The sequence below is a fragment of the Thunnus albacares genome, chromosome 8, assembly GCF_914725855.1.
Source record: "Thunnus albacares chromosome 8, fThuAlb1.1, whole genome shotgun sequence".
In the NCBI taxonomy this organism is placed as follows: Eukaryota; Metazoa; Chordata; class Actinopteri; order Scombriformes; family Scombridae; genus Thunnus; species Thunnus albacares.
In genome coordinates, this window is record NC_058113.1 from 29,452,285 (window position 1) to 29,475,154 (window position 22,870).

Sequence of the window (22,870 nt, forward strand, 5' to 3'; positions counted from 1 at the left end):
TGCTGGGCAGCTTTGTGCCTGATGGCTTCTTCATTAGCATCCATTATCCAGTGTCAGACACTCTGTCCAAATCACAGCGATTGTCCTCGGAAAGTGAATAGGGGTCATGATTCGACCCAGTATTCTGTTTCCCTTTAATACCCTGTGCATCACAGCGTTTACCAGCTGTTACTGGCCACATAGATTTAAATTAGAATGACCCCTCAAAATGATCGTATCCACATTTATTTTAGTTGATGTTCTCCTTTTGATACTGTATGTCAGTCATTTGTTCTACAAGTGTCTATTCGTGTGCCTGTTCTTACTTTATCATCTGTCCGTGTCCTCGTCGTTCAGGCGGAGTTGAAGGACGAAGCGGAGAAGCCCAGCGAGTCTGCGGAGAAGAGCGACAAGACAGAAACCACGGAGAAGGTGAAGAAGGAGGGAGCGGAGACGTCGGAGCGCGAGGAGGAGAGCGAAGAGGGAGGCGAGGCGAAGACCGCTCCAGCAGGTAACACTGAGATTCATGACAAAAATACTAAAATATGTCCCAACACACTTCTAGTTCATGAGCTCACAACTAGAACATGTTTTAGTCCAGTAAGGATCTTTCTCAGGTCTACGTATCAAAAGATTTGTTCCTCTTTATGTAAAATCAGAGATCTGTAGGATTTTATTTATTTATTTATTTATTTGTTACTAGTAGTAAAGTAGACCTGCAGCGATTTGTCAATTAATCGATAAGTCAATCAACAGAGAATTTATCTGCAACTATTTTGATAATCATTTTGATAATTAGCAAAAATGTTAAACTTTTGCTGGGTCCAGCTCGTCAAATATGAAGATTTGTTGCTTTTCTCTGTTTTATCTAATTGTAAACTGAATTTCTTTGAGTTTTGGACTGTTGGTCGGACAAAACAAGACATTTGAAAACTTTATCCTGGGCTGCAGGAAATTATAATAGACATTTTTCATTATTGGGCCTTTAAAATACAGACGGAACAGCACAAAACACAAACAATTGCAAACCATGATGGTTATCCTGTAATGCCACTTGTGGCCACAGGAGTCGCTGTTCAGCAAAAGTTAAAGCTTTGCTTTAAAACTTACACAAGTGTTCAGAAGGACATTTTTATGTGTTTGACACCGTCTGCTCTGCTTTCTGTCTTCGTCCCCGTCAGACAAGGACAAGGAGGAGGCTATGGAGACGTCGTCCTCGGAGCAGGAGAAAGATAAAGAGGAGAAGGCAGCTACGGAGGAGGGAGAGGACAAGAGGAAGAAGCTGGAGCACGACATCGGAGAGGGAAACATCGCAACCGCGGCCGCCGCTGCCCTGGCGTCTGCTGCCACAAAGGCCAAGGTGAGACTGCAGTGCCGACTGAGACATAGAAAACACACATAAGCAAGTCTCATGTTTACTTTTTTTGACTATAAACCTCTGTGGTTTGTTCCTGTAAAATATAGGAAATGTATAAAAGGGTTACACCACCAAGGTGAAATTCTTGTCACAGTTTAACTTCCAGAATGAGCCAAACATCAAGTCAAGATATCATAACGATGTAACTGTCATGTCGTTGTTTGACATTGATCAGATATTTACGGTTTGTCTCGTCTTCTCCTTCCTCTCAGCACTTGGCAGCGGTGGAGGAGAGGAAGATCAAGTCCCTGGTTGCTCTGCTGGTGGAGACCCAGATGAAGAAGCTAGAGATCAAGCTGAGGCACTTCGAGGAGCTCGAGACCATCATGGATCGAGAGAAAGAAGCCGTAAGTTGTGCTTTGAGAAGGATGACGGCACAGTATTGATTATTGAGTTCCAGCTGGTGTATTTCACTTTCACTCCCTGTACGCTCAGTAAGAGCTCTCAGCTAGTTAGCTAGTCACTGATAACAGAAGCTCATCATGCAGTTTTAAGTCACAGCCACTCCCTTAAATGTAAATGTAAATATTAAACATTGGACGAGAGCTGTAACAATTAGTCAATTAATCAAATAGTTGATCAACTCAAAAATGAATCAGCAACTTTTCTGAGTCATTTTCAACCTGCTTTTCTTTGTCATACATGAGAGTAAATTAAAAATCTTTAAGGTAACGATTAATCGATGATGAAAATAATCGTTAGTTGCAGCCCTACGTTGGACAACATGAAACACATTTACAAGCTCCCCACATTCACACATAACAGTCTGATGGTTCAGTATCATAACTGTCAGAAAGTAAAGGAAACACTGTGCAGCATATTTAGACCAAAATTGGAGTCTAAGTGTTTAATCTGAATCCTTTCAAACCGCTTATTGAATCTAATTATATTTAGCGTTTCAACAATTAGGAGAAAAAAGTATGCACATTCAAAAAAAACCTTAAACAGGTGTTCTGCTGAACAGGAGACATGTTTATTTTTGATCAGTCAGAAGAATTTCTGATTGATCTGAAATGTAATCACAACCCAGCTGAGGTAAAAAGGTACCTTTTTCAGTCCTCTTGGATTTAGATTGGTACCAAATCGCTCATAATAGTTAATATCTTCAGTGTTTATACAACTAAAACAGTTGTATAAAGCCTGTTTGTTTGTGGTTCCAGAGGGAAAACAAATAAACATCGGTTGAGGATTGAAAATGACAAAAATCTAAAATGATGGATAAATAATTTCAGAATGCCAGTGTATGTAAAAATGATGATGGTGATTCTGGATGATAAAGACGTTGGAACAAAGAAGTGTACATGGAAAGCACTGAATTAAAATACAGATTTTTGGAATTATTATCCAAAAATGACCAATATTACACAGTTGTGTGGTTGCTGAATTGACATTAGTAGCCAGTAAATATTTGAAGTTCATCTGCCAGCGTTGGCCGCTGTACAAGTTGGCTTCCCACCTGGTCCAAGTCCTCCACTAAGACTGAAGAGGACACGCCAAATTACCTCTTTGTGAGGGGAGATGAATTGCAAATAAAACATTTTGAGAGTAAAGCGGTTGTATAGTCAGGCAAGTGAGACTGTTACCTGCTTCTACAGGGTAAATGAATAGCCCTCTGCTCTGTGTGTGTGTGTGTGTGTGTGTGTGTGTGTGTGTGTGTGTGTGTGTGTGTGTGTGTGTGTCCTGCCGCTGGTCTATCCCCGGAGACGCCAGCGAGAGTGTAAAACTGTGTTCTCCTGTTGGAAGCATCCGGACCGTAGCCCAGTTTTCACAGCTGTAAATAGTGCATGAAAAGGACTGTGGTTTATATAAGCTTTCTCAAGACTGAAGAGAAACCAAACCTCTGCTGCTGCTGCCATCGGCTATAAAACACTTAGTGTCTAAAAAAAAAAAACAACAACAAAAAAAACAAAAACAAAGATCCACACAGTTCAGCTTAGAGACACAAACACTGAATCAGTCGGTGCACCGTCTCCCGTGCAGACGTGCAGGCAACCACAAACCGTAGCTGCAGGGACAACAGAGCTTTCATATGATGTAGTGTTTATTATTGTTTTTAGTGCTTGATTGCATTAAATGTTCTCTCTGACAAAACCTCAAACCGCACATCCCCATCCGATGAGATTTAGTCAAACATTTGTTCATAAGATTTTTGTTTTAAAGAACCAGAGTGTTTTTATTAATATTGAAGATAATAGTTCAGCAAAGAAACCCTTCAAACCTTCTTCCACATTCTCTTGTGCTAATATTTAAGGATGAAATGGGGACAGTTGTCAAATTTAAATCCAACTGCCCTCCACCGTGACCGTCACCCATCAGTCATAAGTGTGTCGCTGTCAGTTGTTCTCGCTGTTGGTCGTCTTCATTTAATCATCTTTCTTGGCGTTTCCTCCATCTCTCTCTCTCTCTCTCTGCAGTTGGAGCTTCAGAGGCAGCAGCTGCTCACCGAGCGTCAGGCGTTCCACATGGAGCAGCTCAAATATGCCGAGATGAAGGCGAGGCAGCAGATGGAGCAGCAAGCTGCCGCAGCCGCCGCCGCCGCCGCTCAGGCTCAAGGACAGGGACAGGCTTCAGGCCCTGGACCCCACTCCGGGCCACCTCCTTCAGGCATGCACCCTGGAGGGCCCCCGCCACACCACGGAGGACCTCCTCCTCACCACGGAGCACCTCCACCCCACCACGGAGGGCCCCCGCCCGGTGCCGCCATGCACCCCGGCTACCCCCCGATGGGTCACCACCCCATGGCTCCTCACCATCCAGGACAGACAGGTGAGAGACACGAACGCAAAGCAGGTGTGCTGCTGGGTCATCTGTTGCCATGGTTACACATTGTTTTAAATTAAAACTCCACCAACCACAGCAAACTCTTGATTACATTTAGTAAAACAAACAATACCTCCCAGTGTCTGAAGTTTTCCCTCCATACTTCCTGCACTACAGGACCAATGGGACCAGGCCAGCCCATGCCAGGCCGTATGATGCCCGGCCCGCCCTCCGCTGGCCCCCCTCCCGGCGGCATGCCTCCCATGATGCCTCCACGTCACCCCGGAGCTCCCAACGGCATGTGTGAGTACAAACCTCACTTCTGCAACATTCACTCATGATGTTTGAGCTGTGTGTGTGTGTGTGTGTGTGTTTACATGTATAAACTCGTATGTTTGTGTACATCAGATTTATTAAAGGGATTTATTTTTGGGTGCTGAGTACACCGTTCAGTTCACCAGAGCCAGCGTACTTTACACCAGTATTTACACCACAAACAACCGAAGAGAAAAATGTGTCTGGAAATCTAAATATGGCCGCGACCCAAGAGCAGACAGTTGGTGTTTAATATGAATATCTGCTGCAGCTAATTGCTTTATTAGCATCACATCACAGGCCAAACCAGAACCTTGTTGATCCTGCAGCTCATCAGCAACTGAAATCATCATGACATGTTTTTATAAGTAAAGCAAAGACTAACATTTAAAAAAAGTTAAATCAGTCTGTCACAGTCACTTAAATATCACTATACAAATATCTAAAATAACTTAACATGATCAAAAAACAATAGATCCAAATATATTTCATGTAAAATTCTGTCAACACATTTAACTGTAGCTTCAATTTGATCATAGACACTTTAATAATGTAATGATTTTTTCCAATTTTATGTTCTTGGATTACCATAAATAGACGTTTTCTGGCACTTTGATGATGAAAACAGTTTAGCAGACTGATGAGAGCCCATCAGACAGGTGCTTTCTGTTTTCCTACAGGAATTAAAATCCTCCTTCAGTCTTTGTAGCTTATAGGTTTTAAATCCCAGAAAAGAAACAACATTGAATCTGGATTATTTGATAAGGAGCCAGTTTCTATACATGAAGTCTACTCCAGCTATTTTTAAACTTTTTAAAAATTTGTGAGACATTAAATCAAATCCTTTGCCACAGTTGTACGTCTACAACCTGTAAGCAGTAAAACCACAGTGTTTTTCCCTTTTTTTAGAAAAAATAAAGCATTATTTTGCCTAGACAAACTGTTTTGTTTTCTTTCCTGGCCTGTTAAACATCTCATGACCCCTGAGATTTATCTAAGAACTCTTCTAGTGGATCCAGGAAAGATCAAACCTGTGGTGCATTTGTGTTCTTTGTAAAAGAAAACGTTCGCTCTGGTCACTGGTTTCGACCTCACAGGGTCTTCATCAAACAGTGGAAACAGATTGCTTACACCTGGTACTCTTAAACAGACAATACAGTAGAAATAAACAATATAACATCACATAATAAGATCAGCAAAAGATTCTTCTTCTAAACTGAGCATCTTTCCTCTCCTCAGACCCTGGTCCACCACCTGCACAGCCTGAAGCGATACCTGCAGCTCCTGTTGGTCCTCCAGCGCCCACGAGTGGACGTGTGGCTGACAACTAAGACCTACACACACACACTCAGATACACACAAAAGCACACACACACACAAACAAACACAAACAAATCTAACTCTGTCTCTGAACCTCAGCCCCCCTTTTTTGATGGCCTTTGCAACTGGCTCGGTATTTTTTTTCCCCCACAACACCCAAAACAACCATAAATTTCATCTAAAGACACACAAACACACACTCAGGGTTCAGTGGCAAGGGTGACCCAATTTCTCACACACACACACACACTCACACACACACATCCAGACTTCCTCTCAGGGCACAGCGGCAAGGTTCGTCTAGTAATAAACACTGTTTTCTGCTCTGTTGGGCCAGATGGAGGCTGGAGAGAGAATGACTCTGTGTACAGAAAACAAAACAAGGAGACAGAACAGATGAAAAAGCTCCGTCTGTCTCACCTTTCTCTTCCCAATGCTGTTTTAAATGACACTGTAACACCCCCCCCCCCCCTTCCCCTTCCCCTTCCCGTCTCTTAACACACAAAACCACACACACACACACACACACACATCTTCCTGTCTGGTGCCTCTTTCCTCTAAGCCAAACACTAGGGGGAGCTAGTGAGACCAGAGAGCCTTCAGACATACAGGGGTGTGTTTGTGCGCTGATCAGCCTGAGCTGTAACACACAAGAAGACGATGAATCAGACATTAATACGCTCACACACACACACACACACACACACATAGAGAGAGCACCCAGCCTGCCCTCACTCTTGTCTTGTCGAGTATCTACCTCTCACTCCTCTTTAAATGATACACTGTAGTTCTGTGTGTGTGTGTGTGTGTGTGTGTGTGTTCAAGTCAGAGGGGTGTTTTGATGGCGGTTCACTCGTCTGCTTTGCCTCCTTTGACCGGTCTGTGCCTCTCATGTAACTGTCGCTTAAAAAGTTTACATTTGAAATATTTTAAAAGAGGCGGGTAAAAGGACAAAAAGCAACGTTTGACAGGTTTTTTTTAAGACTCTTCTGTCTTGTCATGATTACAAAAAGTCCACAGTGAAGAGCAACGCTACCTTACTCATCTAGTTGCCGTGTGTGGGTCAAGCAGTAGAGACGGACCTTGTGAAACAGCTTAAAACTAACTCATTGTACATAGAAGCAAATATTCGTCACTACAAGATGGAAGAGTTTGAAGACGACCTTTCAAAATGCTGTAAAACCTGTAACATCATTCCCCAATATGACAGGAACTGTTTGTTTTTTTTATGACTGAATTTAAAATATGAGGCTGGATTTTTATTTTCAACAAATCGCATGAAAAGACAAAACCCTCTGACTACTCTGCTTTGACTGGCACTCAACCCCAAACCCACTGGTTCCTGTTAAAGACAAATCTTTCGAAACACCTCACAAATATATAATTTCATTAAAAAAAAGAAGGCTAAACAGTTGGCCTCTGTTGAATTTAACAAATGTTACTCAACAGGATTGATTAGTGAATTTGGACTATTTTCTGCTGTGAATTAACACACGTCAGCCAGTGCAGCAGTGTTGCTCATCGATGTGTTTATAATAACTTTGGACAACAACAGAGATCTACGACACAGAGGAGAATCAATACATTGATTCTAGTTGTTGACAATAAGAAAAAAAATATTAAATATAACCAGACTTTTAAACATTAATGCACAAGATGTGAAAGATGTAAAATCTTAGTACATGACTGGCACAAACTGTTCAAGTTTAACTGTTGAGGAAGGACAGGAAGCTAAAACACCCGTCATTCCTCCTCCTGCTCCCACCACCCACACCACTGTAACACACACACACACACATATACACACACACACACACACAGAAACGTAAGCTAAGCTGAGGCTCACACTGGAGGCTGCATGCACACACCGACTTGGCCAGACCCTGCCACAAAGCACTGGACAACCACACACACGCACACACACACATATACACACACACACACACACATACACATACATATAATCTCCTGCTGACCTTCACACAGCCTTTTACAGAGAGGGAGACGCTGTGATGCGGCTCGACTGAAACATCAGAACATGAACGACGCTCTTCCTCAGCGCAGTGGGCTTCTAGATGTTTTTTAGGTGCTGATACTGTAGCCAATAAACCCGCCTCCCCCCCACCTCCTCCCCACTCCTCTCCTCTCTTCTGCTCGGTTTCCTAACGCCTAGTGCTGCCTACCTCGCTAACCCCTTCCTACTCCACTTCATAACCCGACCTCACACACACGCGCACACACACACACACACCTTTGTGCATTGCTTTTTAGCCACTAGCCATGGTAAAGGTTAGCAATATCCTCATTCCTGTGTGTTAACACACGTGAGGAACCACCTCAACGTCCTCAAGTGTTAACAAACAAGGAGAAGCAATCGTGATTTCAGAGTTTAGTCATCAGATCATTTTGTCCTGTGATGTTGCAGTAAATCTAAACAAGGGGAACAACCGCAAATATAGGGCTCCAATGAACATTTATTTTTTTTCCATTATGGTTAAATCGATTAGATAATTAAGTGTCAAAATATGGAAAATCGCCCAGAAAATTTAGAAGAGTCCAAGGTGACATCTTCAGGTCGTTTATTTCATATAAACAGCTGTTTATTTAAAGAAAACATTAACAGCAAATACTGAGAATTAAAGCTGGAACCTGCAAATATTTATTTCAATTGCTTATCAATTATCCAGATTTCCTGTTGATTCATCATTATTGATCTCAGAAGAAAAAGCAGTTAGCAAAGCGATCTCGCCACAAAGTCTCTATTAGCAGCAGCTCCAGAGCTTTTGATCGTATCACAAAGGGCTGCAACTAACAATTATTTTCATTATCAAATAATCTGCTGATTATTTTTTTTATTTTATTCATTGTTTTGTCAATAAAATGTCAGTAAACAGGACAAACACACCTGCTATAATTTCCCAAAGTCAGTTGACATCTTTGAATGTCTTATTTTGTCCAAACAGTCCAAAACCCAAAAGATAATTCAGTTCACTATCATGTATGACGAAGAAAACCATTAAATCTCTATATTTGAGATTGAGCTGAAACCCTTCTTAAAAACTTACTAAAGTTGCTGGTTAAATTTTCTGTTGATCAACTAATTGTTAGCTGTTGTATCACATGATCTTCCTCAGCAGATGAAGTTCACCCAGTTGTCATGGAAATTGTAGAAATTAGGCGCTCTGAGATCTTCTCATCCAGTTTTGTCAGCTGCTTCTTCCAAGATCAAGAATGAAGTCGCAATCTCGACTTTAAAAGTTAAAAACCCCCTGAGGAAAAGAAACACCAGAACACCTCCTAAAGTACTTTGTGACGAGATTGTTTTGCCAACTAATTGTTTTTAGCCTTTAAACAAATCTAAAATAAAGTCTATATTATATTTATAGTTAATTTCCCTTCCATGTGACTTGCATTCGCTTGATACATTTAGTTTAACATGAATGTTGGCTTCAAATATAGAATTATTCTAACAAATAAAAGGGTTAGTAACCTAAATATACTAAAATATTTCGCGCTCGTCATCCTTCATCTCTCCACAGTCGACACACAGGTTAATAATAAGCTCAAATAAGGTCTTTTTTAATGTGAAGTCTTAACCCCAAACGACTCCCTCCTCCCCCCCCCCTTCGCTAGCACTGTTAGTATCTCTGCTACCTCTTCCTCGTTCATCTGCTAGCTACCTCTTCTAGAAATCTTCCTCTTGCTATCTGCTACCTCTCTGCGCACCCCTTCGCTACCTCTCGTCGCCATTTCCTTTCGTTTCCTCTTTTTTTTTTTTTTTTAATCGTTTCTTTTTTTTCCCGCCCACACGACTGCTGCATCACTGACTGTTGCCCTCTTCTCCCAGCCTGTTGGAAGAAGACAAAAAACACACATCTCGACTCACGCTCTCGTTCACCGCTCCCTCCTTTTCGATCCATTCGACATCTTACCAGGCTTGTTATGTAATGTCACTTAAATATGACGGGAATCCCCTTACATATATTATCTTTAATCGATACTTTTTTGTGTTAATGGTAATGTATTTTTAAGGAGAAGTTTTGTGTAGATGGAAGTTATCTCTGTTCTTTGGAAGTTTGTAGCATTTTGTTTTTCCTTTTTTTATTTTGTATGGGGTCTGTTGGTACTTGGACCTAGACACTGTCGAATAAACTGTGTTTTGTATGAGTTTGATGTCTCATTTCTTGGTTCGATTTTTCTTCACTGCTTCTTGACACACAAACAAAGACACAAAATTAGCTTTTCATAAGCCATGCTGAATCTCATAAGCTTCAGGTGTTACTGTGAAATACCAGTCTGGAAAATATCCACCGGTAATAAAATGAGCCCAGCAGGTGGAAGCTGGACTAGTCAATAACTACGGGATCATATGCTGTATTTGGTCATCAGCAAAGTAATTTTGGTTTAGACTCATACAGGGCAAAAGGAGAAGTTTATAATCTTTCAAGTTTGTCTTAAAATAACAGTCAGGTGTCTGTATAAACCCTAAAGAAGGTTTTCCTCGCTGTAATCATTCCTCCTGTTCATACTGGTGATTAAAAGATCCGCTTCAAATGCACTTTTCAGTGTAACCTTTAAATGCATTTTGTGCAAAAATGCATTTAAAGGTTTATCTGAAGCTTATATGAGGCTTCAGCAGTCTGAGTTAGTCATATCAAGTGGATATCTGACACATTTAGTCTTTTAAGCATCAAATTCCCTCTTTGTGTTTCCCTGTTGAGCTGCGGTGGAAGTATAGTAACAAAAAGAGGGACTTTGGCACTAAAAAGACTGTAACGTTGAAAGATATCTACTTGATTTGACTCATTTGGACAGCTGAAGCTTCATATTAGCTTCAGATGAACTTTTAAATATATTTTTGCAAAGAGGGACTCTGGATTTTGTCCCTCATCACTTACATTGTAAGTGCATTATGAAGAGATCCTCTAAATATGAACAGGAGGAAATTATTGTTTTAAGACAGATTGAAAAATTGTGAACCCGTCCTTTTAGTGCATGACAGACCTTTCTAGACCAGTAAGTGAAGTAAAATTGGCCACAGTTAAAGGAGCAGTGTGTAGAATTAAGTGGCATCGAGCAGAACAGACTTGGCAGAGCTCGCCATGTTGCACTGCCATGTTTCTACAGTAGTCCAGAATGGACGAACCAAATACTAGAAAGGCTCTAAAGAGGGCCTTTCATGTTTTTCCTGAGTGTCGCGGCTTCCGTAGGTTCTCCTACATGCTTTGGAGGGGGAGGGGTATTCAATTGGTTGCAATCTGCAACCTGCTAGATGCGACTACACACTAGTCCTTTAAGACCAACACATGGTTAACATCAACACATTGATATTAAGTAATAAGTGTGGTATATTATAATTTGAGGTACATTTTTATCCAGTTGTAGAAGTAGTTTTTAAGTAAAAGTTGCAACCACTGTGTATAAAGCTGCAATAATCAGTGGGTCAAATGACCGTAATGTGATTGATGGGTTGTTTATATTTCATATAGATGAACCCACAGAATGATCACCCAACTATGCTGTTCTCCTCAGCTCAATGTAATGTTTTACTGTCTTTCAGCTTTCTGTTTTCATCAACCTCGTTTCCAGCAGCAGCAGGAAGCTGTTTCACCAGAAAAACCTCCACTGTACACTACTCACTCACTACTGAGCAGAACACAGAAAAAGTTAGCGACTAGCTGGTGAACATAGTGGAGCATTAAGAGCCAGATATTTTCCTTCAGGGTTGGTGGAAACCAAAGAAGGAGAGTAAATATTTGACTTATATTTGCCAGTTGGAAGGGAAAATGACTTCAAATGTTAATGCTGCTGATTGTCTCCTGGATGTGTACAAGCAACGCGTTGACCACATCAGCTTTATACAGTTATAATTTGTCAATGTTGTGTTTACAGCTTGTAACAGAAATCTATTAATGCTACTTTAACCTGTTGTAGAAGTTTTCTGATCATCAAGATTATTCCAGTGATTTAATACTGCACTTTAAAGACAGATTATAGATTTATAAGAATAGTCAAAATCGTTGCAGTGGCAGAGATATCCTGACTTTACACTTCCTATAATGCAACTCAAGCTGAAACACCTGGTTGAGCTACAGAAGTCATTATACAATTGTATTTACAGGCTGTGAAGTACTTTCAATGACTCGTAAATTGACTGAGACATGGAAAATTAGTAGAGTGTCCCTTTAGATAAAAGAAAAAAAAGTATTGGCACCAAAACATACCAGAGCTTAAAATGTATCAGAGGCTAACAGCTCCTTTAAGAGGTTTAAGTAATTGATGCACTAAACTCTGAACAGTATCTCATGGAAAGATCACTGAATCTGACGACTTCCTTATACTGTTGGACAATTAAAATATAAAACAATATTTGACAAACTTCTCATTTGACTGGAAAATCTTAATCTACAAAGTAACGACAGCTGACAGACAGAAGTCAAATGTTTCAAGTGCAATGTTTCAGAGATTTAGTGGAGAAAAATATAAAATCAAGCAAAATGAAAATCCTCAAAGTACAAGAACCTCATCAATTATACTGAAGTGCAGTACCTCAGTACACATACTTCCACTTCATACATGTGGCCCATAAAGTAGTTATACTGATACAAAGTGTTACAAATGTTACAAAGTGCTTCACATGAATGAGACAAAACCAAAAACATAAATAAAACAGTAAACCAGATTCTATATTAAATGAGCCAAATCTAGGATGCAGAACAAGATGAAAAATAAGGCGTCAAACTTGAACTTTTTCTAAGGTCGACTAATAAAATTTAGTTTTATGATTTAAGAGAAAACTGGTATGAGTCCTGAGTATTTGAAAAAGGTTACCTAGTAAACTATACACTACTATACTATATACTATGATATTAATTAATAAAGAAACACAGAAGACAAGTAATCTCCCCAAAACCCAAAAGATATCACGTTTCCTTGTGAATAAAGGATTTGTAGACTAAAAAACGAGGTTTGTTACTGTATTTTCTGCCATTGTGTCCGTGTTTTTCACAAAGAGCAGCTCCAGGAGGAGAAACTGGATTATCTGTCGCCTTTGTGTCGGGATTAGGGACGTTGCTACAAAACATCTGCACATAATTCATTCACAGTGTGTAAACTGCACAGTTTGTAGTGACATCACAGGCTTATCAAGCTATTGTGGACGTGTGTGTTTCATTCTTATTTGGAAAAATAGTGACGTCTATACTCAAACTTCTTTCATCTTTTGTATTACAGAGATACTGTGTGACATCAGCTTCCACATATATTTATATTTTTTTTTCTTTTCAGATTTGATTTATGATTGAAACAAACTGTAATAGATACGACTATATGCTTTATTTCATCTCCAGAGGTACTAGTTAATTGTACACAGCACATTTGCATGATAACACAGTTGCTTCACAGAATATATTAAATGAACCAATCACAACTTGTAAAAAAAAAATCAATAAAAAAACTCTACAATTCAGGAATAAACGCTTGCTTATTTGTTTACTTCTATTTTACATGTCAAATGTAATCACTGCAAAACGTTTTATACAAAATTGATAATTGAGAGAAACAAACTGAAGACTGGATTGGTTTAAAATGTAATTAAATAACTGATGAATAACACAACAATGTCGCATTATTCAGTTATTTAATATATTTAACTGATGTAGCGGAAATACTGAGTCATTTTTTTACTTTTGTAGATTGTTGTACATTTAGATTGAACCTGCAAATTTCATTCTAGGTCATTACATTACTTTCTGTATTTCTACATCCAATTTGCTACAAAAAGCCCTAAATCATGGTGTGGTTGTTTTGCTGCCTTAGCTGCTTACCACTCTGTAGCATCTGTGTGTGTGCGTGTGTGTGTGTGCGCGCATGAAGGGGAAATGATAAGAATAACACGGTTCCCATCGCCATTTAAAACCTAATCCCAGCCGTCCAGCGCTGTAATCTGGCGGGAGGGGGGATTTCTCTGTCCGGCAGATTGACCATGAGGATGTTATTGAGAGGGATGAGGGGCCAGAGGGTGATTACTCCCTCAGTGGGAGGTGAAGAGGAGGGGGATGGTGGGAAAAGAGCTCTTAAATTTTTTGTGTCAGATGAGCAGAGTAAGAGACGCACATCAAGCATTGTGGGAACAATGATGGTGCATCTTCAGTTAAGACGTGAAGCATGAAGCTCTTTTATTTTAACGATACAATACAAACTTTTACTGTCAGTTTACACTCAAATTCATTTTGCATCCTTAGGCAGCTCCATTCAAGAGATTTACACACAGATTAAACATACAGCTCGGTGCAACCGCAGTTGTTGTTGGCTGCAGTCTTGTCTTGTTCTTCTGATAGAAACATTTTATATCATTATTATGAATGTTTTAACAACCGTACCTGCACAGAAACAAACATTTTATATTTTTTAGCCATCTATACAAATGGGGGAAGATGTCAATTTTAGAACATTGTTAATTTACTGAAAAGACACAAAGTGTTTGAATATGATTCCAGTTTGTTCAGTATCATCAGGCATAAACCAACACGGTTAATGGGTAATATGTCGGTAGAGTATTAAATGTAGTTCTTGCAAATATAAAGAAAAAAGCTAAAGGTTATCTTACCCCACTGCTTGCATAAGATGCCTCCACGTGTAATTTTGATTTTAGGTATCTACAGACTTTGTAATTAACATAATACATACTATCTCATCAAGAGCATTTGCTTTTATTGATTTCTCTTCTACTTTGAGTAGGATAGCATCTTTTTTTAAAGGCCAAGTTCATTTAGATTGGCAATTTTAATGAGGTTTAGCTTTCAAATAGTTTTACTATGTTTTATGCTAATGCTAATTGTAGTTAGCTTAGGTTTTAACAGCAAAAAGGGGTCGGTACGGGTTAAATAAGGAAATGTAAATCATGCAAAAATGTTCCAGTGGAGCCCCTTATTACAAATATAGATCTGGAAATGTGCATATGTTCACATCAAATCAAGTTTATTATTATTATTACCATACATTTCTGTGGAAGGCAGAATGAGAACCAGTAACGTTTAACATGCTAACATTAGCATGAACAGAATTTTAGCTGAACACACTAATGTTAGCATGTTGACAATGTTGAATTCACATGTTAATGTGCTTACAATCAACACGGCTACATGCTGTTTAGCATTACATGTACATTACTGTGTTACCGTGCTAGCTAGTGTTGATTTCAAAGTACAGCTGAGGTTGAGTAGAAGCTCAGGACTGACCTACAGACATTCTTCAGGTACAGGTCAGGCTCCAAAACAAACTAGCTTGTATGATGTATCAGGCAAATGTATTTGTACCTTCACACTTTCATACAGTTTCTCCTCAAAAGCATTCATGGTGTTTCACTCATTTGTATGTACAAAAAGTAAAGGAAGTAGTGGTATGAAATAAAAGGAGCTTGAGAAAGAAGTTCAAATCCTGCCTACTTTAAACTCCACACGCGTATGTTGGAAAGGTGTGGAGGGACGGGGATTCAGACGCTGTTCGAAGATCAGACAAACACTTTGTTTGAGGCATAAAGACACCTTAATGCTGCTAGCCTGGTTAAAATTAAGGGGATGTCGTCTTGCGTTTTCACAGTCGGTCAGGTTTCTGGCACTTGGAGTAAATCTTGGGCTGTTTTTTTTTAGAGACACAAAAGTCCAGCTGCTCAGCGTTAAAAGAAAATTAACCAAAAGCTTTTATCTATAGATAATGCCGATAATATATTTCCCTTTGAAGCAGCCAGCTGAAGGGTAATTCAGTAGCTGTTGGGGGGAGTGTTTGTCTGATTATTTTGCAGTCAGCCAGTTATTCAAACGGGCAACCATCCAGTCCCAAGTCAGACTCCCAAACCTCCAAGCTACTGCTGTCATGGACTGGTTTCCCGAGCAGAGAGAAAACAATCTGAAGACAAACCAGCTGCCTGCGAAAGAAGCAAGAAAAACTGACCAATTTGCATTTTGCTGATGCTCCGCCTGAGAATATCTGACAGCGAGTGAGGACGAAGGAAGTGTTTTACACAAGGGCATTTTAAACTTGACACATGGGCTCAAACCAGTGACCCTTACAGTTACTTCACAATCTGCCGTGATACTGCTGATGTCTGATCTCTATATTTAGGTGCATATTTTCTCATTCACCTCTCCCTTGATGTTCAGCGTGTACAGATATACAAAGAATATGAATGATACTGACAGCGGAGAGTAACATGATTGACATGTGTCTGTTGGAATTTGCTCTCGTGTCAGTAAAGCAAACAATAAGATGAAGTTTGGATGTTAAGTTTGTCCTTTTGCATTGACCTGCATCACATTTGAGAGGTGAGAAGAGTTCATTTTGAAACTTATGTGATGTATTTGATGTTTTCTTGCTATTCTTGTTGACTGGATATGCTGATGGCTTAAAGCAGGAGTGTCACCTGGCCAAAACATGGGATTTCTAGCATCTAGGATTTAAAAAAAAAATAGAATAAAACTCATGGAAAAGCCAAGAAACAAAAGGCTAATTTGTGAGTGGACAATTTTGTATAATTTAGCAGAAACCACACTGTTTTAACTCCCTCAGACACAAAATAAAAACAAAATGAACCTCCAAAAAACAAAGAAAAGAAAATATCAGAAAACCATGAGACATAAAAAACCATAAAACCACAGAAAATTAGTATTTTTTACTAGCTATGATAAAAAAAAAACAGTATCATCATGAAGCCTCCCGCTGGTGAAGAGTGTAAATAAATTAGTGAAGCTTCAGTGGGTTTATACACATTTTTATAGATAATACAAATACATTCATTAGCACTCGTGGTCCTGTATGGTTCAGCAAAACACCAAAGCTACTTCACCTTGTGTGCACACTGAGCATGACTGTATAATATATATGTGTGTGTGTGTGTGTGTGTATAAGTGAACACACTCCTTCCCCAGAGTGTTTCATAATTAACATGGCCGCTCCCTCCGGCATCCCACATCTGCACTGAATCTGCCACAACTGATGAGCTTTACACTTTACAGCTCAACCGTTCTCGCTGGTTCTCTCTCTGTATTTTATCTGTCAATCCCTCTGATTTACCGTCTCTGACATCTCAGATTTCAACTTCCACTTGATGGTTTTTAGCCACATTAGCAGCTTGCGGGATAGAAAAGACCACCATACAGACGCTGTGACGAAACTTACACTCTCTTCAATCATTTACTACTCTCTTCATAACAGAGACCCTGAATTTTGCACTAAATCTATATTTAATACACGAATCAATCATCTTCATTTTGTGTCATCGCTGACAGCTGTAGCTTGCATTCTTAGCAGGAATTAGTGTACATGCCGTTACTTTTTCACTGTCCAAAAATAAAAAAAGAATAACTGGTGTGGTGTCGGTGCTGGAAACTAAGGCGAGAGCGGCTGGAGGACGATGCAAACCTCCAAAATATCCCAAAACTGCATTTCAAACGGCGGACCTTGGCAATCACTATCTATCTATCCATCCTGCAGAGCGCTCTGGCCGGCATGCAGCTCTTCGGTGCAGCACCAGCAGCAGTCCTGGGAAAAGATATCTGACGAGGAAGAAAGACGAGGGCAAAATGGGATCCCTGAGCTGCCAGACGACCGCCTTGCTTCTAAAACCACCAACAGCTGCTTTCCGTTAATTTATCTCCAGCACGAAGAGACGGTAAAGAAAAGAGCAAGTGAGAGAGACTTGGTGTGTTTTGCTAATTCTTGTCTCATTTGTGGTCTGATAAACAGTAAATTCATCAAATTCAGTGCCCCATATTGCTATATTCTCCAAGCTACACATAATACAGCCTCTATGCTTGACTCAAGCTGTTAACCCCCAGTTCTACAGAACATACAGATAGGAAGTAGCAGGCTAGCGGTACAAGCATGGACACCTGGCCAATCCTAGTGCTTGAATGCTATGCAGAGCGTCTTGCCAAGAAAAGCAGTGAGATCTATAATAATGTGTCTGTTGCATAGCCTTTGTTGCTAAGGTTATTGCTAAGGTTTTTCCATGTTTGTTTGCATTGTCTACTCTTCTAATCTGGATCAGATTTGGGCTCGAACTATGGATATATTTGAGAAGTTCACATTTTGATTAAAGAGCAAGAAAAAGTAGTGAAATCCTACAAATATAGTTTGTTTTAATGGTTGATTCAGCTTCCGAGAGCTAGCCAATCAGAACAGAGTGGGCTCCTCGGGAGGACGGCCTTAAAGAGACAGGAGCTGAACTGATGGGCTGAGTAAAGGGTAAATATAAGATAATTAAGTAGTTTATTGAACTGCAGATCATGCAAAGATATCCCAGTAGTGCCCCAGAATAAAAATATAGACCTGCAAATGTGCAGAATGTGTCCCCTTTAATTTAACACTCAGAATTCAGACACTCAAATAAAATGGCACACTATTTCATATATAGGGAGTGATTTCGGACACAACCTCACACTTATTTGCTTATTTTTTGCTCCACTAGTTGTTGCTCTTATTGTTAAAGTCAGTCTACAAATATGCAGCTGCAAAATATGTAAATACTCTGTAGGGCTAAAAATATAATTCCAAACCAGGCTCATAAAGGCAATCTGTGTGTGTGTGTTTACGTGCTCTAAAACGTGCACACTTCTTCATTTGCTGTATTTCAGTGACTGTGTGTTTTTCATCATGTGGAAAATCGAATACATCCACCTGTGTGTATATGACTGCGTGTGCTTCTTAAACCCTGCAGCAGCTGTACCGCTGCAGGTCCTTGCCCTTTTGTTGGAGGAGCCTGTTGCTATAGCGATGGCTCCACAGTTACCGTTGATGAGCCTGTGACACCCAAGGTTCTGTCTGGCAGGTCGGTGCGCGACACCACTGGCTCAGTGATGATTGTGGATGCTTTGCCATCGTAACCTCAACCACCTGCACCACCAAATACATAATCTAATCAGAATTGTGTTGCTAGGAAACAGCCTGGATCCAAGTTTGTGTACAGTCAGCTGTTGACGTTTGCAAAACCTGAAACAGGATGGAAAAAAAAAATTGAGGTAGTGTTTCTTCCTTTGGGAACCATTGCCCGACGTTACATAACAGACATTTATTTCACTTATCACTTTTCACAGACTCACCAGGGAGGAGTCCTGTGCTTTGTTTTATGTTTATTCAGACTGTTATAGCACTTGTTTAATGAGATAACATGACGTGATGGACAAAATGTACGTCATCAAGATTGAATACCCCCATTGCTAGCCCTGCAGTAGACAGAAATAGCCTAAATTAGCTATTTTGGTTGTGTTTTATATTTGTAGCGGTTAATCAACATTGTGGCTCCTTTTTAATCAGCATATGCGTAGAGGGATAGCAAGTACACGTTACGCAACATCAATAAAACCTATGGCAACATCATAACTATTTTGATGTTCGGTTAGTTATTCTATGAGTTTATTTCCATGTTCCATTTCCAATTATTTAGTTAGAACCTTTTACAGGTTCCAGATGAAGTAACAGATAAATAAGTTTAAGTGTCTTGAACACAAAATGTAAAAAAAAAAATATATATATATATAGATTCACATGTGATGAGATATCAGCATTGACTACCAAAGACATCCAGTTGATTAGTTTAGCAGCTATTTAACATGTCTCATAACACTATAATTCTCACATTCTTAACAAAATTAATCCTTTTTGTGACCATATGTTACTCAACAACACAGGTAAGTGACCATACTCACAGACTGATTTACTACAAGACTCAAACTAAGGGAGAATTTTAAAGGTGCAATACCTCAAATCTGCCTGTAACAGTTATGAATTTATTGACTGGGATCAGAACAATATTTGATCTATTTAGAAATAACTACCAGTGGAGGCTTTAGACATTGTAGCTGTCAGAAAGTCCCAATATCGGAGACTCAACTCGTTAGCTGATGTTAACGTTACGTTTTATATAAGCTAGGCAAGCTAACGGCATGCACAGAGATGAAATTGAACTTATAATCAAACTCTTGGTGATAAGTGCATTTCAGTGAGAGTAAGTCGGTGAACAAAGTACACTCTGTATGCAATATTTAATGCGTTCATATACATCACATGTATAGTGCACCTGCACAAAAAGCTGATTCAGTGAAACACTCTGGTGCACTGTGTTAATACTGCAAACCAGTCATTTTATATTTATATTTTCAGGTTGTGCGTCCCATTCTCATGAACGCGATATCTCAAGAATGCTTTGAGGGAATTTCTTCAAATTTGGCACAAACGTCCACTTGGACTCAAGGATTAGATCTTGGTGGTCAAATTCAAGGTCACTGTGACCTCACAGAATATGTTTTTGGCCATAACTCAAGAATTCATTTGATAGTTATGACAAAGTTTCACACAAATGTCTAATAGGATAAAAATGATGAAGTGATGATATTTTATATCCAAAAGGTCAAAGGTCAGCTTCACTGTGACATCAAAATGTTCTGCAAAAACACTTCTAGCCATTATTTAACACCATAACTCAGGAATAGAAGGGGAGATTGTGAACATATTTCAAATTTGGTCGGATACTTAATTGGTGACACTAATCTTGGTGCCCAAATTGAAACTGTTATAGATCTTTTAATATGTGTGAAGCATCCACGTTTTAGAATTTGTAGCTTCTTTGCAGTAACATCCATATCTGAAGCATCGTCTACTGTCATGGCTACAACTTTGTGTTTCAGCTTTATTGGCCAAGTATGTGAACACACACAAGGAAAATACACTTAATACCTTTTATTAAATTCCTTCACTACAAATATTATGCGAGTCTGGGTAGCATACAACCGTGAGGCGGCATTTCTAGTTCGAGTTCTCTGTGGTCATGCATGTTTTCATAGTTGACATTTCACTGCTGTGTGTGCAGGCTCATCAGTGTATAAATGTTGCTTGTGTGTGTGTGTGTGTGTGTGTGTGTGTGCGTGCATCATACTGTCTGACAGGTTGCTGTCTTACGCTCCAAACTGCAATGTGATGTCTGTGTATGTATGTCAGTGTAGCAGCATCATAGCGTTATGTGCCAATAAGCGTGTGTGTCATAAAAAATGGAGAAGGCTAAAGTAGGCCAGCGGTTCACAGCACCACAGGGGCTTGTGGGGTGAAGGAGCCATGCAAAGACACCTCCCTTCCCCTCCCACTCTGCCTTCGTCTTTGTCCTTTCTCATCTCCTCTCCTCTCCCCACCTCCTTAGAGCCATTGTTTCTTCACTGTCCTTTGTCTGACTCATCCAGCGGTACAGTGAGTGACAAGGACCAAAAAACGCGCTACTGTCTATACAATCATAACATGATAACGATGGCAGTAATCATAAGCAGCATCACAATCATGACCATGCACCTGGATATCTGGTCCAAGCTGTTTTGATTTATTTTCTGCTCTGAGATGAAATGTAACAGCTGATGATGATAATGATGATAATAGTGACAGATGATGATGATGATGATGATGATGAATATATATAGTGATTTATGGTAATAATCATGGTAAAACAGAAAGCAACATGCACACAGGTGCTTTATCTTTTAAGGTGCAGGGATTTAGTAGATCCTTAAGAGTAGATTCACACAATTAGAGGATTCTGCATTCATTTTATTGATGACACAATCATCATTACTATAATTCACCCTATTTTCTGTTCATGTAAATAAGACATCAAGATTCATGAGTGCAGTGAAGGTTTGTGTATGTTTGATATATTTAATAAAAAAAAAACAGAAACGTATTCCACTGTTTCTGAGGGAAACATGTCTCAGATGACTCTTATGTGCAGCAACAGTGCAGTGAAAAAAAGCCCTGCTTTGACCTACTTTGTTATGTCAAGCTGGTATCTGTATATATGAATATATATAGCATAACCAACTATTTATTTTATGAATTTTGAACTGTATTACTCAACTGTATGGTAGGGCTCTAGTGTGAGGGTCTTGGTGTTTTTATTTGTTTGTTTTGTCTGATGCTTTGACAGTTTTTATTCCCTGGTCCTGAGAGAAACAATGTTTTATTTCAGCTGTATTTTTAGCCACAGCAGCAGTGAGTCTCTAGGTATGGCTGGTCCACCTCTTTGGTCCAGACTGAAATATTTCAAAGACTATTTGATGGATTGCAATCACATTTTGTACAAACATTCATGTTCACCAGAGGATGAACTGTCTTTGGTGATCCCCTGACGTTTCCTGTAGCTCCAGCATGAGGTTGACCTCCTGCACTGACTAGCACACATTAAAGCCACAGCGAAACAGAGATTTGAGTGTTTTTAGTTTCTGTAGTATAACGTATTTCCCAGTGAAACAGAATATGTGGGTGTAGTTGGAAGGACAAGTGAACTTGAACTTGTAGCTAGTCCTAAATGTTGCTGAAACAACAGTTAAGTGTAACCTGGACATTTAAAAGACTTTCATTTTTAGCCTGATTATAAGCCAGACATCTAGACACAGTTTTACCTGCGAATCACTGAATCAGTGCTTACTGTGAACTTTAATATATTGCCTTTGTTTTGTTAGCTAGAAAGTGGACGTTGTTTTAAGTTTTTGTTGGTAAAAACTACTATGTCCGAGGTCATGAATGAACTTTTACACACAACACTTTTCATGGCAGTTGTGCATCAACTTTTCAATGACTGCGACCCATAGATTAGAAAGAAATTTGCAGTTTTTGCTGATTTTCCACTGAACATGAAACATACAGATCTGACTGAAATGTACATTTCTCGTGTTATTCGCCTTTTTCTGTCCAGAGAAGTGTGTTAATTTAATAAGTGGTGCAATCACATATGTTTAATAAAGAAAAATAAATCTTGTGTTCTTAAATGTTGTGCATCGATGTCGATTTTAAGCTGGTGGTTGTTTTCCAGCTGAATATTAGGAAAACAAAAACAACAGGTTGCCCCGGGCAACGGTCATTTTCAGACATCTATAGTTCTGAACAAAGGCTCTACTTGCCCCTCCCACGAATGTGACATCATAATGACCTTTAGAATCAAAGTGATGCAACAAAGTACAGCAGGAGACTCAAGTCACCACTTTTCATATAAACTGCACTTCAACTGATGCACATCAGCAAGAGGATCGACTTCGACATTTTGAT

General features: G+C 39.5%; 1 protein-coding gene across 4 annotated transcripts in view; it reads left to right on the forward strand.

Annotated features, from left to right (window-relative positions):
- smarcc1a (SWI/SNF related, matrix associated, actin dependent regulator of chromatin, subfamily c, member 1a) overlaps nucleotides 1-9,958 on the forward strand; it is a 28,201-nt gene extending 18,243 nt beyond the window's left edge. For all 4 annotated transcript variants that reach the window (XM_044358316.1, XM_044358317.1, XM_044358318.1 and 1 more), the window contains 6 exons: nucleotides 337-490; nucleotides 1,161-1,339; nucleotides 1,609-1,743; nucleotides 3,811-4,162; nucleotides 4,334-4,459; nucleotides 5,711-9,958. In XM_044358316.1, coding sequence (XP_044214251.1) covers nucleotides 337-490; nucleotides 1,161-1,339; nucleotides 1,609-1,743; nucleotides 3,811-4,162; nucleotides 4,334-4,459; nucleotides 5,711-5,802 — 1,038 coding nt within the window. In that variant the 3' untranslated portion in view covers nucleotides 5,803-9,958. The remainder of the gene's footprint in view (nucleotides 1-336; nucleotides 491-1,160; nucleotides 1,340-1,608; nucleotides 1,744-3,810; nucleotides 4,163-4,333; nucleotides 4,460-5,710) is intronic.
- Nucleotides 9,959-22,870: the final 12,912 nt, after the last annotated feature.